The sequence below is a fragment of the Branchiostoma floridae genome, chromosome 4 (genome assembly GCF_000003815.2).
Source record: "Branchiostoma floridae strain S238N-H82 chromosome 4, Bfl_VNyyK, whole genome shotgun sequence".
NCBI classification, from domain to species: Eukaryota; Metazoa; Chordata; class Leptocardii; order Amphioxiformes; family Branchiostomatidae; genus Branchiostoma; species Branchiostoma floridae.
Genome location: NC_049982.1, coordinates 13,061,120 through 13,075,832, shown reverse-complemented (window position 1 = coordinate 13,075,832; position 14,713 = coordinate 13,061,120). Strand labels below are relative to the sequence as shown.

Here is a 14,713-nt window from a genome sequence, read left to right as displayed (position 1 = left end):
ACGTCCTTTATGAAATTATGTTTCTGTCTACATTCATACCTTGATATAACATGGGGCAATTCTAACATTAATATATTTCAAATAAAGCTAGTTTTAAGAGTCTTGCATAGTTTGTCTCATGATGTACCTGTAAACTACATGATTGATGTAACTCTGGCAAAACCTGGTGCCTCTTTATATCAAGAATGAATTTTGTTGACATATGAATAGAGGAGATTATCCAACAGTTCCACAAATATATTAATGAATCAATAACAGACAAATGTACATCTATTCTATATCTACATTACACTACCCCCAGATAACCCCATCAGGGGCAAAGTAGGGAGAGTTGCAGGCAAGCCTCTAGCCTGGCACAAAACGACCCAACTGTGCAGGCTGTCAACATTGGTAGATAAGCAGACCAACCACTTGTCACTTGTATGGCACCAGCTGGCACTGGTGCAAAATGTGCTGTTTGGTACCGGTGTTACAAGCCGTGCTGTATTGTGAACTGATGTCTGATTTCTCTTTATCATCCTATAATACACTATACTTCTGAGATGTGTAGGTTCTATAATGATACACAAGTAAATTGTAAAGCATGAATTGTAACAGACATAGATACATGTAAACAGATATGATGTACTAAGTAAGGACAGGTTACCAGTTTACATGCAGGACAAGTTTAAGATTAGTTAGTGACGTGACCACACTTAAAGTTTGACTATTCTAACTGCAGTAAATCACACAAATTTTACTTCATCACACCAGGGAAGTACAAAACACAACTTTTTGACAAGACAATCAACGACTACCTGCCGTCCAGTCCCGGGGTGGGGATGCACGTGGAAGTCCGTGACCCGGACGACAAGGTTCTCCTGTCCAAGGCGTACAGTTCGGAGGGGCGTTTCACCTTCACGTCACACACCCCAGGAGAGCACGTCATCTGTCTGTACAGCAACTCCACCAAGTGGGGACTGTTTGCTGGAGGGAAGCTGGTAACTACATACTATAGATAACAGTCTGAAAACATGCAGACATGATGGTTTGGATAGCATATAAGGGGAGGAGGAATCCCACATTCTGACATGGCAGGCTGTTGACTAGTAATGTAGTAAAACATTTGGTTTGTTACACAAGAAAAAATGTGCATCTATTCTTCTAGTCTCTCTCTGCTATATACAATGTAGAAGCTATTCAATTACAGTTTCCTTGAAGTAATTATTCTATTCCCTTTTCTTCCTTCCGCAGATTGTATATTCTATCAAACTGCACTATTTTTTAGCTCCAAACCCAGAACATATCCTGATGTTTGACCCTACTGTGTTCTTGTGTTGTGTTTCCCAGAGGGTACATCTAGACATCCAGGTGGGGGAACATGCCATTGACTACTCTCAGATCGCTGCCAAGGACAAGCTGACAGAGCTGCAGCTGCGTGTGCGCCAGCTGCTGGATCAGGTGGAACAGATCCAGAAGGAACAGAACTATCAAAGGGTAACTTTTCTCACAATTACATGTTTTGTTAGTCCTTTAGATCAAACATTACTGAGATGCAGAAAAAAGGAAGAAAATTAAGCTTACCTGTAGGCTGTATCAACAGGGCAGCATTTGAATCATGGCATATTTTTTGGAAATCTGAAACCTAATAGGCATAATACTAGGGGGACTATTGTGAGCCAGTATGGCTCGAGAAAAATTGATGTTGTGCTTCTGATTATGGCCCTAAAGAAATTAAGGTCGCTATATCACATTATATGATGAAATGATGAAAAATGATCCCACAATATCATCATATCCAAAATTTTATGTCCCTTACAAAATAGACCCCAAGAAAGGGGCTAGGGTCAGCAGGGTTTTGCTTGGGTCAGTGTAATTTACTGGTAAACAGAAAACACGTGTTATTTTCTAGGCTTTAGATAAATCAAGAGAGTAAGTAGTAAATGGCAGCTGCTGTATAGCATTTCACTTCAGCTACTTGATATTGTTTCAAATTTCGACTATGCCCTCTCCAACACCTTTCCCAATATCGTCCTAATCATTTGTATAAAGTCTGCACACTCATTTTTCAATGTAGCCAAATATATATGAATCATGCATATTACATTTTTTTATATCATCTTTTCTCTGTTTCTCCAGTATCGTGAGGAGCGTTTCCGGCAGACCAGTGAGAGCACAAACCAGCGGGTGCTGTGGTGGTCCATCGCCCAGACCATCATCCTTCTGGTCACAGGCTTCTGGCAAATGAGGCATCTCAAGAGTTTCTTTGAGGCGAAGAAACTTGTATAACACAAATTTGCCGCAAATTAGCTCAGATTGCCTGCTAAAAACATACAAAGACTAGTCTTTTTTTTCACATGATGTAACCAGCCACACCTATGCTATACATTTGCACTGCTTCTTCCAAGGTAGCATAGTTACTTATATTAGATGATATTTGTGTCATAGCCCATGATTGGTGAACTGACTCTGCTGTCTTATTGGCTACATACTTTTGCTGCATTTGTGTTTTTCCATTGGTCAATTGGAGCCCACTGTATATTAGCATGTTTTAGTGGATAAAAGGAAAATATTATGAAGAATATTGGTGTTTATAGTTTCTGCTTGTTGTTCATGGCGGATAAATGAAAGTAAAGCAGTGTTGAAGAAATGCATTTTTGGATGATGCATTCTTTGTTATCACGTGTAGATAAATAGTATGTGTAGAAATTTACAACAATATTAAAGGGTGAGCTGTGAATGTAGTAATCACGTTTTGGTGAAATGAAATGTGATATATCTCAAGATGTTTTATGATGATTCAGCTTTGCAGCAAGATAAATTCTGAAGTCTCAATAGCAATGGATAGTTACCTACTGAGAGCTCTTCTCCAAAGACTTTTAGTTGAAGTAGATTGACTGGATTTGAAGAAAAGTTGGTTGTAGTTTTCTTCTGCTGATACATTAAAGAATTCTTGATGTCTATGTGATCCTATGGTGCAATGTTGGGTTTCATTACTTTAAAAACACCCTAATACCAGAGTAAAAAAGAGTCAACAACTATAATGTAATGGTGTAGACAGGATTTTGTCCCAGCATAGAGTTTTCCAGGACAGTGCACTCAATGTACATTGTAGGAGTGCCTTTGTGTAAGGCTTGTTCAAAGGTTTAAGACTAATGCGAGTGCACAAATTATTACATCAAGTTGGAAAATTGCAGGATAACAATGCTGTTTATTCGCAAAGATCTGTTCAGTGATAAAAGATTTAGTTGAAGATCCGGCTGCTGCTCAAATATCACACAATGTTCAGTATTTCCCTTGTAATTTGGTTCCTACTGTTGGCTAGATAGATAAGTCCCTCCAGGAAATCTGGTTGACTTTTTTCATTATCCTTCTTTGGTATAAAGAGAATGTTTGGGTAACATGTAGGAGTAACTGATGTATTTCCCAGGTACATAATGTTACGTATGTTATAAGCAGTTAAGTGTAACTGCTGTTCATTTCTTTGTTGGGAAGTGATATGTATGTAGGAACTAGACCTGTAAGCCTTCAATGTAGTAAACTTATAGGCTGGGGCCTCTTATTATTTATTAGTAAGGCATGCTTGTCAGATGTAGACGATACACAATATTACATTTGTATCTTTAATACTCTCTTCTAAGGCTGCATTGTCGAAGGGATATCTCTGTAATTGTTTTGTTAGCGTGGTGAATGGAATTACAATGTTTATATGGACATGGTTGTATTTTGTCCTAATTTACCACCAAAAGATGAGTCAAACTGGATAAAATTCTCCACCCATTCATCGTAAAGATACACAACATGTATGCTGGTTTTGACTCCGTGTACAGATTCTATGGTTGCAGTGTGCGTGTTTGGTTTAGTGTTTGGCCATAGTTATTTGAATGCACTATCAGGAGAGTGGCATAAAGTGAGGGGGAAGATGGCTGCAAAGGTCAGACTTGCTGAGTGGCAGGAAGTACAGACTGAAGGTGGCAAAACTGGTTCTTGCACACTAGTATTTCTCCCTACCACATGGTCAGCCGCATTGCATTGCACAGAATGATGGCAATGGTAGACATCAGCAAATTACAACACAGCGGAATCATGAGCCATCTTTTTTGTTGCATTTTAATTTCTTAATGGCTCTCAGTACGCTGTGTCTGCGTCTCTAATACATCCATGGTCAGAAATCTGTCCTCAGCACACATATTAATCAAGTGGAAATCACTCGGATTGTCGCTCAATCTGTAATGACATATCTTCATAACGATTTCCACATAATGTTCCAACTGAATAACATTACTGCATTACTTTAATATCAGTTAGCCTTGACGCTATTACCCTGTAACTTTTCTTCTGTTAATTATATCTATGTATATGTTATACATCGTAATTCAGTTAACTCTGTCGGGTTCACATGAAGGTTTGTCTTCTGGCTGTAATCTTAGTTTGACGTTCGTGTCAATGCTACGCTTAGTCCTTTATGTGCAGTATTTGATTTGAACTTGACTGTCCGTTCTGAAAGCCAGGGTCGTGTGTCTGTTCCTGTAAATGGTTTGGTCCAGTGTCCTTCTGGTCAGCTCATCCGGAGGTACAGGTACCGATCCTGCTTTCCGCGTCATCAACCTTGCACGTGAGGTTTGGGTCACACGGGCATCGCCAGAAACGTCTGGACAAACAAACAAAAATCAACATCAGTGCGAACATATGGATAAGATGACAGAAAGTTTGTATCTTCGAGGATCCACGGCCACCAGAAAACACATAAAACAGGCTGGAATGGATATGCATCGTCACGAGAAATGTTCACCTAGTGCATCACTTAGTGCTAAGAGGCGGGGATGAGCGACATCGAACTGGGAGAATTGAAAACCCACATAAGTTCAGATGTCATTTCAAGTCCAGACTACCCAGGGAGATATGGAGATCAGACATCCAGGTAATATTTATTAAAGTACGCCAAAAGCAGTTACTCAAGCAACTGGATATGATTTTGGAAACGGTTCAGACAAGATCCGTTGTTTTTCTCTAGTGACACTGGGAGTAGTCATATATTGACTGTTGTCTCACCTGGCGCCAGTGAAGGGATAGGGCAGGTAGTTACTGGATATGTGACAGGCCTCGCCCTCCTCTCCCATCCGTTTGCAGACTGTGGGCGCGTCCCCCAGGTTCCACAGGGCGCAGCACCAGCCCTCGCCTCGCGCCTCGATACACTGCTCATCAGACTCACATATCTACATAACGGATCATCAGTAAAACAGTCTGAACATTTTCGTATGTCACAGTCTTGCATAAAAAGCCAACAGTGTACCTAACAGGCTCAAGGGGTTTGTCCCGAATGTTTCTGTCAGAGTGTTAGGCTTAGGTCCCAATTGGAAATTGCCGGGCATCTCACCTCCCCTATCCCTTTACAAATCAACCAAATTAAAGCAGTGTATATATTAAAATCAATACATTAAACGTAATAAAACGTATCTATACAATATATACCTATTAGAAATAACGAAGTAAACCTGAAATAATTGTACGACAATGTAGAATACGGCCATGTGGATTTTATTATCTGGAAGACATTCTGTCAATAGTGCCAGTTCGTTAATTGAGATAACCATCCAGTCAATTGTATCTTTTTATTACAGGAAATTCTTGTGAATAGTGAAAATCTGATGTTCCTGTCAGTAGCCTCGGCCCTTCAATAAAGTCCCATATATGACGCTCCTGCATAGGTAACACTAATCTGCACTAAATCACCTATCTTAGTGGCCCGACGTGTCCATGGCTGTACTTTTCCATTACATTCTGTAGGATCTGTGTTAGGTTTCACAATGACGATAGGGTACGTATCTGTTACACGCGTATGGTTCCATATACGTGAGATATGCATACAAGGCTGTGCATTGGAGGTGTCCATATTTGGTTGAAGTCTAATGCTCAAACGAAGGGTTTTAAACTTTAAAATGCACGCGGAATCGGCTCGGGATTGTATGCTTAGGGTTGTCGGATAAGAGAAAGGGGTAGCTTGGAGTCGTGTAACATTAATAGTCTAAAGTTACAGTCTCCTACTTTTTAGATGATTTCCAAGAGCTACCCCAATATTTTCGACAGTGCACTGGAAACACCAATGTGGAAACACTCCATTTTTACATTGACCTCGGAACGTTTATGAACGTAATGGACAATGATTTTGTTTGGACGTGTTGGATTTTAATACGCTCTCAATTGTACCTTGTGTATGTTGTCCACTTGTGTCTCCACTTTGACTGATTGTAACATGTCTTGTTGTGTTTATTACATGCATGGTGGGCCCCCTTGTAAACCAACGTTTTAAAGTGGAAGGGGTTACCCACACATCTTAAGATGAAATGAATAAATAAATGTGGTTTTGCCCCAATCAAGGCGAAACTTTTGTTAGAAGACACATAGAAAATCCAAACCCGCAGGATCTGAGGTGTCCGTTACACGTCCATCCATGTCTAATCTAGCACTAATGTATGTAGCTCTATACCCACAGGCTCATGTACAACAAAGGGAAATTATCCCGTCTTTGGTCTCCGCTAGGGTCTATATCAAACCTATCCCACAATCCTACAGGTATCAAAATGCTTTCCGTCAACCTTTTTGTTGTATTCCGACGACCAGCTTGCATGTTTTTTTTTGTGCAATTTCCATGTAATGTTTGTGCAATCGTTTTGCTTTATATAGGTACATGAATTAGGATATGGCTTTGTTTACCTTACGGTTAAGCCCCCTTTAAGCCCCCTTTACAAATCAAGAATTTAGCTCAGCCGAGTTGTTGGCGAGCTCCAAATGGACATTTTCGGCCGGAGTATGACCGGCGTTTGGGCGATTATGCGGGCCTCGAGCGATTTTAAGCAGCGTTTACGGGGCACCTGCAGCTGCGCTTAATTTCAGAGAGGCCTCAGCGGCGAGCGTTGAGCTCGGAGAGCTCGTCAATGGGTTGCATGTAGCTCGGCCGGAGCTTGTCCGAGCAATGGCCAAGACTTGGCCAATACTCGGGCGGCAACCCGACGGGTTTTGACTCTCTTTTTTTTCGGTCGGAGTTTGCCCGAACTCTTCGGCCTCGGGCCAGACTCGATCGGGCTTCCTGCAATAACCGGACGATATTCAGTCCGACTTTTAACTAGTTGGGCGAGCATTGTGCTGGTGTCGCTGGAAGCTTGGGAGGGCAGAATTTTAACTGTCACTTAATCAATTTGACACCTGTGTTGAACACGTCCCTCTGTTTTGGGCTTTGGGCTTTGGGCTTTTTCATCTTTAGTAAACAGTTTGTTCCGAAATATAAGATAGATAAAAACTACTGTATGAACTTTTCTAAAAAAGCTGCGTACCTTTTAAAATGTAAGGCAATGGGACACCAAGACAGTACTTACTATTTATTTCTTTGCTATAGGTTTGGATGTGTGAGATCATATATTCTTCATGTCTAAAGGCTTCCAGCCTGAAACTCGGACGGCCTTTTCCGGCCTTCGCTCGAGGTTTGCCCAAGGTTTGCCCGAGTTTCGCCCGATTTCAGCTTTGTCAACATTATTGTGTCATGGTGAATAAGACTGATCTGTTCACTAAGTGGCTCTTGTGGTAGTTTTTGGATTGGTGTATCACAACACATTGTTGATGTTATTGTTTTCAGTGCGTCCGTCCACTCCACTCATGTCCTACATATCTCGCAACTCAGAAACCAAATTTTACACAAATATTGGCTTTTTACAAGGTTAGTCAGTTCTGATTTCGTCCATGTTCAAGACATAGTACAATCTCATTAACAAATTATGATCAGTTGTGTTGGACGGACGTCGGACGGGCTCCGTCCATTTTCAGCGAAAAATATAGCCGATACTCGGGCGATGTTGAAATTCAGCGAGCTCTGATTGATTTACAAATTCGGCCGGAGTATGACCGGCGTTTTGGCGATTTTGTGGGCATCGAGCGATTTTAAGCAGCTCGGTCGGCGTTTACGGGGCACCTGCAGCTGCGCTTAATTCAAGCGACGCCTCGGCGGCGACTGTTGAACTCGGAGAGCTCGTCAATATGTTGCCTTTAGCTCGACCGGAGCTTGTCCGAGCAATGGTCAAGACCTGCTCGGGTGGCAACCCGACGGCTTTTGACTCTCTTTTTTTCGGTCGGAGTTTGACCGAAGTCTTCGGCCTCGCGCCAGACTTTTGAAAGTGCAATGCAAAGGAGGGGAAGAAAAGACGAAGTAAAACCAAATCTTTGATGATACACTAGCGCCGACGTTAGGAAAAATGTATTTTAAAGTACCTGGTTGCAATAACCAATGAAAACAATTGAAAGTTTAGGAGTCGAGAGTAGGAAAATCGTCCTTACCCCCGTGATGACAATGGATCCAACAGTTGATGGAAGTACGCAGAGAAGCAGACAAGAAGTCAGGACAGACGACCAGGCCATGAGAGACATTGTCATGTTCGTGCAGCGGTACTGATGCCGGTTGTCAACACTTTCCTTCTCGTGGACGGTCTCAAAGTCTCCTTCCAAAATCTAAGGAATCTCGGCTTTATATTGTCTTACTTTGCACACAGTAGTATCACATGTCCATATCATACTACCATTTTACTTTTAATTCTCACAACTTTAAGACCTGACATTATCACTTTTCTCACTTTAATGCAGACGCGTAAACCTGTCTGAGCGCAGGACTATCAGTTCAAAAAGTGATCACATAACAGGTTATACTTTTCTACGTCCATAGATGCGTTTTACACCCACATATGTGTCATACAAGCTGTATTCGGCCATCCTTAAGATAAAGCCGTCAGAACTTAAGGCGTACGGAAGCTAGGCGGTGATCTTAATGCTTTCTATGGAAAGTAGAGGTAATTCTTACTTCAAAATTACGTTTCGTATGACGTCTCTAAGAAATACTCAAGACGTTGGGGGCGATTAGATATCGCCTACTGCTGACCCCTGTAGCATCACACTGACGGTGACTTCATGTCATACCTGTGACGTGAAAACGTTCGATACGGGTGTTCCGGACCGTGTGATAACTTTCCGTATCACACAAGTCAGGTTCGAAAGTTGTATCACACAGGCTTCCTTCGAGTAAATCGAACTATTTCGAACGGGCCGAATACGGCACCGTTGAAAATTCGAATACCGGATTCGGACGTTAGAATTGCTGTTGTCACAATCTTTTGTTCGAGGAAACAACATTTTCTCAACTTCTGGTGCATTTCGCATCGAAATATGTGTTTTCTCAGGTAGGTATGACCTTCGGCCGTCGGGCGATACTTCCCGCGGCCGGGCTGGTACCTCGGGTGATACGGAATACACCGTGTTGTATTCTATATGTATCATTACTGAAACTGTTCTCTCCTTTACTCAGAGCCCCGGTGTTCCATAGGCTTGACCATATGCCTTATAGACAGGTCAATCATAGAGGTCAAAGACCTCTATGGTGGACCTCGTTGTCAACCGATCACACAGCGGCCAATGTTGGCCGCTGTGTGATCGGTTGACAACGAGGGCCTGAAATGGCCACTTAACGTCCTTTGCATTACTCGTTTCGTTAGAAAAACTGGATTCATATCTGCCCAATTAACCATCATACCATTGCTTTATAGCATGTTAGACACATTCCTGATCAACAGAGATATCATGTGACAAAAGGTCCAGGTTCACTCAATTCAATGTACTCAATGTAGATACTAGTGCGGCAGTCAAATGCGCTTCTATAGCCATGTGCCACCCAACAATGTGCCTTCACTGCAGCGGACGCTGGTCTATGGCGCTGGTAGTGGTAGTATCGCAGTCAGATTTGAATGCTAATCAAAGATGTATGTGCCGCCCATTTTAGAATAAATCTGGATCAAAAGTGCAACCTCCCAAATGCTCTACCAGTTAGACCATTGCGCCGGTACTTGACTTTATATTTGATTTTAAAACAATAACTGCGCAATTGTCGTCATTAAAACCTGCGGTTACCTGGTTGCTAAGACTGCAGGCAGGTACGTAACTCAAATAACCAACCGCTTCCTGTCGCTGAAGACTTCTCGACGCAAAAATGCGCATGCAGTCATTGAAGTAATAATCATTGAGGTTAAGGCTTATTCTTTTTGTTCGTTACCCCATAATTGTTCTTTAATCCCACCAGAGGTTTTGCCACTAGGTAACACCAAAAAAATATTTACCTGTATCGTCGCACAACTGGACTTCAATAGAATTTATAACTATTTGAACGTCAGACCATTACAAACTCGCAAGCAATTATCATTAATCCCGGTCGTATCGCGTAAAGCTAAATCTCTCTCCGTGATAGTCCTTAAGGGCATGGTTTTCCGTCTATTCCATTTGATGACCTTTGATGTTTCGGTGTTCTTCATCGGATCACGGAAGCACCATGTGATCTGATAATCCTGTTTTTTTCTTGTGAAAAACAGAAATGCATTTTCAAAATCATATATAACGTGCGTTAGTAAAGACCACATATCCTGTATGATTATGGGAATTTTATATGATTCTTGAAAGAAACACATGGGCATTGTTGGGGTTGGCGTTCCCTTACTATTAAAAATTCTTGTGTCAGTGTGCACTTTGTTGTGTCCAATTGTTCTATGTTTGTATTTATAGATGTAGAAGACCTTACGAAAGTCACTGTAGTTTTGTTGTGTCAATAAAGATTACGGTATAAACTAGGCCATGAAAAAAGAGAGAGTTGCAGCCTTTTCAGTATGCTGGCAGGAACAATTTACAGAACTGCCATCTTTCGTTGGCTTTCACGGATGCTTTGTTCATCTGTCAGGTGGTGGGGACAGTTTTATCAATGTTATTGCTCATTTCTAACTTTCAAAGTGAGATGAACCAATAACATGGACGGTTCAATACTGCATCCTCATAGTAGATTTTTCACAAGAGTTCTATTTGAATCATCTCACCTTGGATTGCGTCAGTCACCTTTGGTGACGTAATACACACAATGCTTTAGATTTGCCCAACAAACGGTGTCGCTGTTTCTCAGAAATAGGTCCTTATCAATGGTAGATAAAAGTCAACCTGACATCAGTACGCCCAGAGGGACTACAAATACCAGTCCTTCCTTGGCTTTTGCCTTTACCAACTTTCCGACTTGTAGAAGAGGTACGTACTTGTCCGGCCTGAAGAATGCTGATCGCTCTGCTTCACGTCTTGTTCCTGGCCAGAAGTCTGACTGCGGGGCTGGTGCTAACCGGGGTGAGTGTCTGCATGTAGTCATTTCTTTTGTAACTTTATTCACAGTAAACCAAGATGTTTGGTATGTTTCTACATTTTTAGTTTGTTTTGGGGGTTATCAGGCAGATGAGGAGCATACGAGAGTGAACTCACTTTCCTGGTAATTTAACAACTTTCAAAGGCGATGTCAGACAGAGCAGTGATGATCACCTAGACATCATCTACACAACCTTACATGTAGTTTTTTTTATATACGATGCCTACAAAAATGAAATGAAATCAAATCAAACACAGTGGAAATGACAGCGCTATAGCATTTATGCCACATTACACTTTCGGCAAACGACCTAGAGTAGAAATGCGTGCGAAGCCAAGTCCGAAAAAGGTAAATCATGGCCAAGGGACACCTTTTTAGCACCCGGTCTAGATCCAAGCTGCACGTTTCAAATAAAGTAGTGTTAAAGCAATATCGTCAGGAATTTCACATTGAGAATTTTCTAATAGGACTGAATGAATAAATATTCAATTTACGTAACCCGCTATTGGTCATAGTTGTGAGAATGATTGTCAAATATATATTACAACTCAAAAATGAACCAACATGATACTATATGACCGGTTGACTTTTTATTAACCGAGTCTTCGTTTAGCCTTAATAAGTCTAATAGGAGTCTAGCAGAGATCCGTGATGCAGAAATCACGTTTCTTGACCACTTTTACCAAAATACAGTCCGACGGAGAAAAGACATCGAAATTTCCACAGAATTCATCAACATATCACAAGTTTCAAGAGCCTTACGTGAATTTACGAAAATTTCCTTATCATTTTCTCAGCTGTAACCTGATTTGACAATTAGTATTGACGAAAACACGATAAAAGGCTGCTTTCCAACCATGAAAACGCTTTCTCTCACTCACTCACTCACTCACTCACTCACTCACTCACTCACTCACTCACTCACTCACTCACTCACTCACTCACTCACTCACTCACTCACTCACTCACTCACTCACTCACTCACTCACTCACTCACTCACTCACTCACTCGCTCTCTCTCTCTCTATTTCTATCTCTCTCTCTCTCTCTCAAAGCGGCAACCCCAAAAGATCTTTCAGAACTGAAACATATATCTCCACGTTTGCAAAGAAACTTCAGCTCCTTCATGACTGTTCGTGGTTGTCTGCAGGCATGTGAGACAGACACGGACTGCATGGGTGCCCGTGGAGAAGGCTGGTGCTGTGCTAAGTGGAACCCCGGCTCCACCCTGTCAGTGTGTAAGAAGCTGGGGGTAGTCAACGACATGTGTCACACGACGGGCGAAGCTGTTCCCTATCCCTTCGATGGCATACGGTAGGTAGGGTAACACTGAGGTCTACCCGCTACACTTTCGCATACATTCTATTTACGGCGGGGAATTTCCTACCTTAAGGCCCCCTCTCACTTGACGCGCGGCACGCTTGCGGCATTGCTGCGTTCGTTCACTGCGTCACTGTTTTGTTATTTTCTTCGATTTTTTATGATTCAGATATTGCGCAATACGTAAAAGTATAACATAAAAGACGACAAAATATACAACAAGTAAGAAAATTCGTTCTTTATCTCTGAAATTCGTTGAGCATCTTCCGAACGCAGCAATGCCGCAAGCGTGCCGCACGTCAAGTGAGAGGGGGCCTTTAGACTAAAGTTTGTCAAGGGGGGGGGGGGGTAAGTTTTAGCGCAAATGTGTCCCTCTTATACGTTTGATTTATCAATTTTTCATCCGTTTGACTTAACTGCGCTAGTCGGACTGAGTGGTCTGTCAAAATGTTTGACGAATTCGAAGTCCTTCAGAAACGTTGATGTAATCTTAGTGAAACGCCTACTTTGAGATCAAACTTGGTCAGGCCGCCTCATCAACCCTGCTCTAAGACGACATTTGTTCATTTTTTTGTCTGAAATTAACTTCATTGCACCATTCTTAGTGACCATTACTGCACCAGGCTTTTACCGGCAGATCAGAACTGCCGTATCAAAGTGTACAGAGGATCGACCCTCTCCTGTAGCTAAATACATGACTTATATCTTCGTAGCACTTTTGCTCTGATGTATGCTTAAGGCATGCTTAAGCTTCCTGCTTGTTTCCTGAACAGGGAAAAAAACAGCCTTTGAACTGCCACCGTGTGATGTATGCATATAGTCTGAATGCTGCTTCCTTTTGAACTTTCCATTGCAGGCTCACGAGTAACAGTTGCGAAATCATTCTTTTGCTAGTCTATGTAACACAAACGCTGCTGTCCAGGGCTGTAATTGGCCCTTTTCTGCAGAGGCCAGCAATGTTGGGCGGGCTGAAGAAGCGTGATTAATTAAACCAGGCTGATCTTGTGCCTGTTGCTTCAAATTTGTCTGTCTAGTGATTTATTTCTGTTCAATTCTTGTGATATTTATGATATAAATGACACTATATAAGGCTCAAATGCTCCACCTGTTGTTTGCTTTAAAAGACAATCACAACGTCGCTTGTTTGGGATATGACAAGATCAAATGTCACCTAGAGATGATCTTTTACATATCATATTCTCATATCTAATAAAAAATGTTGAAATGATTTTCTACAGGCAGTTCTGGCGCTGCCCGTGCGAGGCGAGCCTGGAGTGTGTTCCGATCACGTCAGAGACCAGCATCGGGCGGTGTGGCGGGTCTGACGCCGCTGTGGTCAAGCGCGGAAACGTCAACCACGTGTACGACGGGCTTAATCGACTTGTATTGGACAGCGAATTTGAAATGACCAGTCTCACTCGTTAAAGTAAAACAACGCTGTACATGAACGCCACCCAGTGGCTACAATATGAATCACATCGGACACGCTTCTTTCCAGTTAGTCTTTCCAGAGAAAAGCCCTGAAAGTCATGAAATGGACATTTGAATCATGACCTCAGATGAAACAGTTGACAATAGCTTGACTGCTGGCGGCAAGTAGAAAAGAACAGCTGTGAATAGATTATCCTGTGATTGTCAAATAGATCTGTTATATTCGATAGGAAAACAGCTTACAAATGATTTAGCTGACAAACGGATTATGGGCCTTTGTTTTTACGGAAAGATACGGTACAATTCTCAGCAAACTTCCATGTGGGTTATGTCTTTATTATATGGCTATTGAGTATGTTTTTTCTAGCGTCTTAAGTACACCATAAGTAACAGGTCCTTTAATTGCATCACATGCCTATGTTTGATTAATATGATTACTCGTACTTAAACAGAAGGTTTGGATGTGGTTCCAAGTAACGCATGCACATCATCATCCCGCGAATCATGACAGGAGATACACGGTCACCATATGACGTTACTACTTATTCATTAACATGTTAACGTTACATATATGTTGCGGGGTCGTGAGGATTGAAAATGTTACCCTGACGCCTTGTTGAAACAAACGAAGCCATATCAGTACTTTGACAACATGGAAGACTGTTCTGCCCTATTATGTCAGCATTCATATCCAAACCTCAGTAGAACTTCTCTTTGCAATATCCCAAACAGAAAGATGGTCATTTCCTTTTTCTTAACTTCGTCTTTGTAACAATTCAG

General features: G+C 41.8%; 3 protein-coding genes across 3 annotated transcripts in view; 2 read left to right on the top strand and 1 right to left on the bottom strand.

The window, feature by feature from the left end:
* The window catches only part of LOC118412774 (transmembrane emp24 domain-containing protein 9-like), an 8,689-nt gene extending 4,996 nt beyond the window's left edge, over nucleotides 1-3,693 (top strand). Inside the window, exons 2-4 of the mRNA XM_035815789.1 lie at nucleotides 754-980; nucleotides 1,330-1,476; nucleotides 2,119-3,693. Coding sequence (XP_035671682.1) covers nucleotides 754-980; nucleotides 1,330-1,476; nucleotides 2,119-2,268 — 524 coding nt within the window. The 3' untranslated portion in view covers nucleotides 2,269-3,693. The remainder of the gene's footprint in view (nucleotides 1-753; nucleotides 981-1,329; nucleotides 1,477-2,118) is intronic.
* LOC118412775 (toxin MIT1-like) lies at nucleotides 2,326-8,768 on the bottom strand. Its single transcript, XM_035815790.1, has 3 exons — nucleotides 8,305-8,768; nucleotides 5,032-5,195; nucleotides 2,326-4,630 (listed from the first exon to the last, which is right to left on the bottom strand). The coding sequence occupies exons 1-3, from the start codon at nucleotides 8,398-8,400 to the stop codon at nucleotides 4,543-4,545; spliced, it is 348 nt and encodes a 115-aa protein (XP_035671683.1). The 5' UTR covers nucleotides 8,401-8,768; the 3' UTR covers nucleotides 2,326-4,542.
* A 2,225-nt stretch (nucleotides 8,769-10,993) lies between these two features.
* On the top strand, nucleotides 10,994-14,263 carry LOC118414385 (prokineticin Bo8-like). Its single transcript, XM_035818407.1, has 3 exons — nucleotides 10,994-11,166; nucleotides 12,333-12,496; nucleotides 13,741-14,263. Exons 1-3 carry the CDS (start codon nucleotides 11,098-11,100, stop codon nucleotides 13,925-13,927), a joined length of 420 nt encoding a protein of 139 aa, XP_035674300.1. The 5' UTR covers nucleotides 10,994-11,097; the 3' UTR covers nucleotides 13,928-14,263.
* The last annotated feature ends 450 nt before the right edge of the window (nucleotides 14,264-14,713 follow it).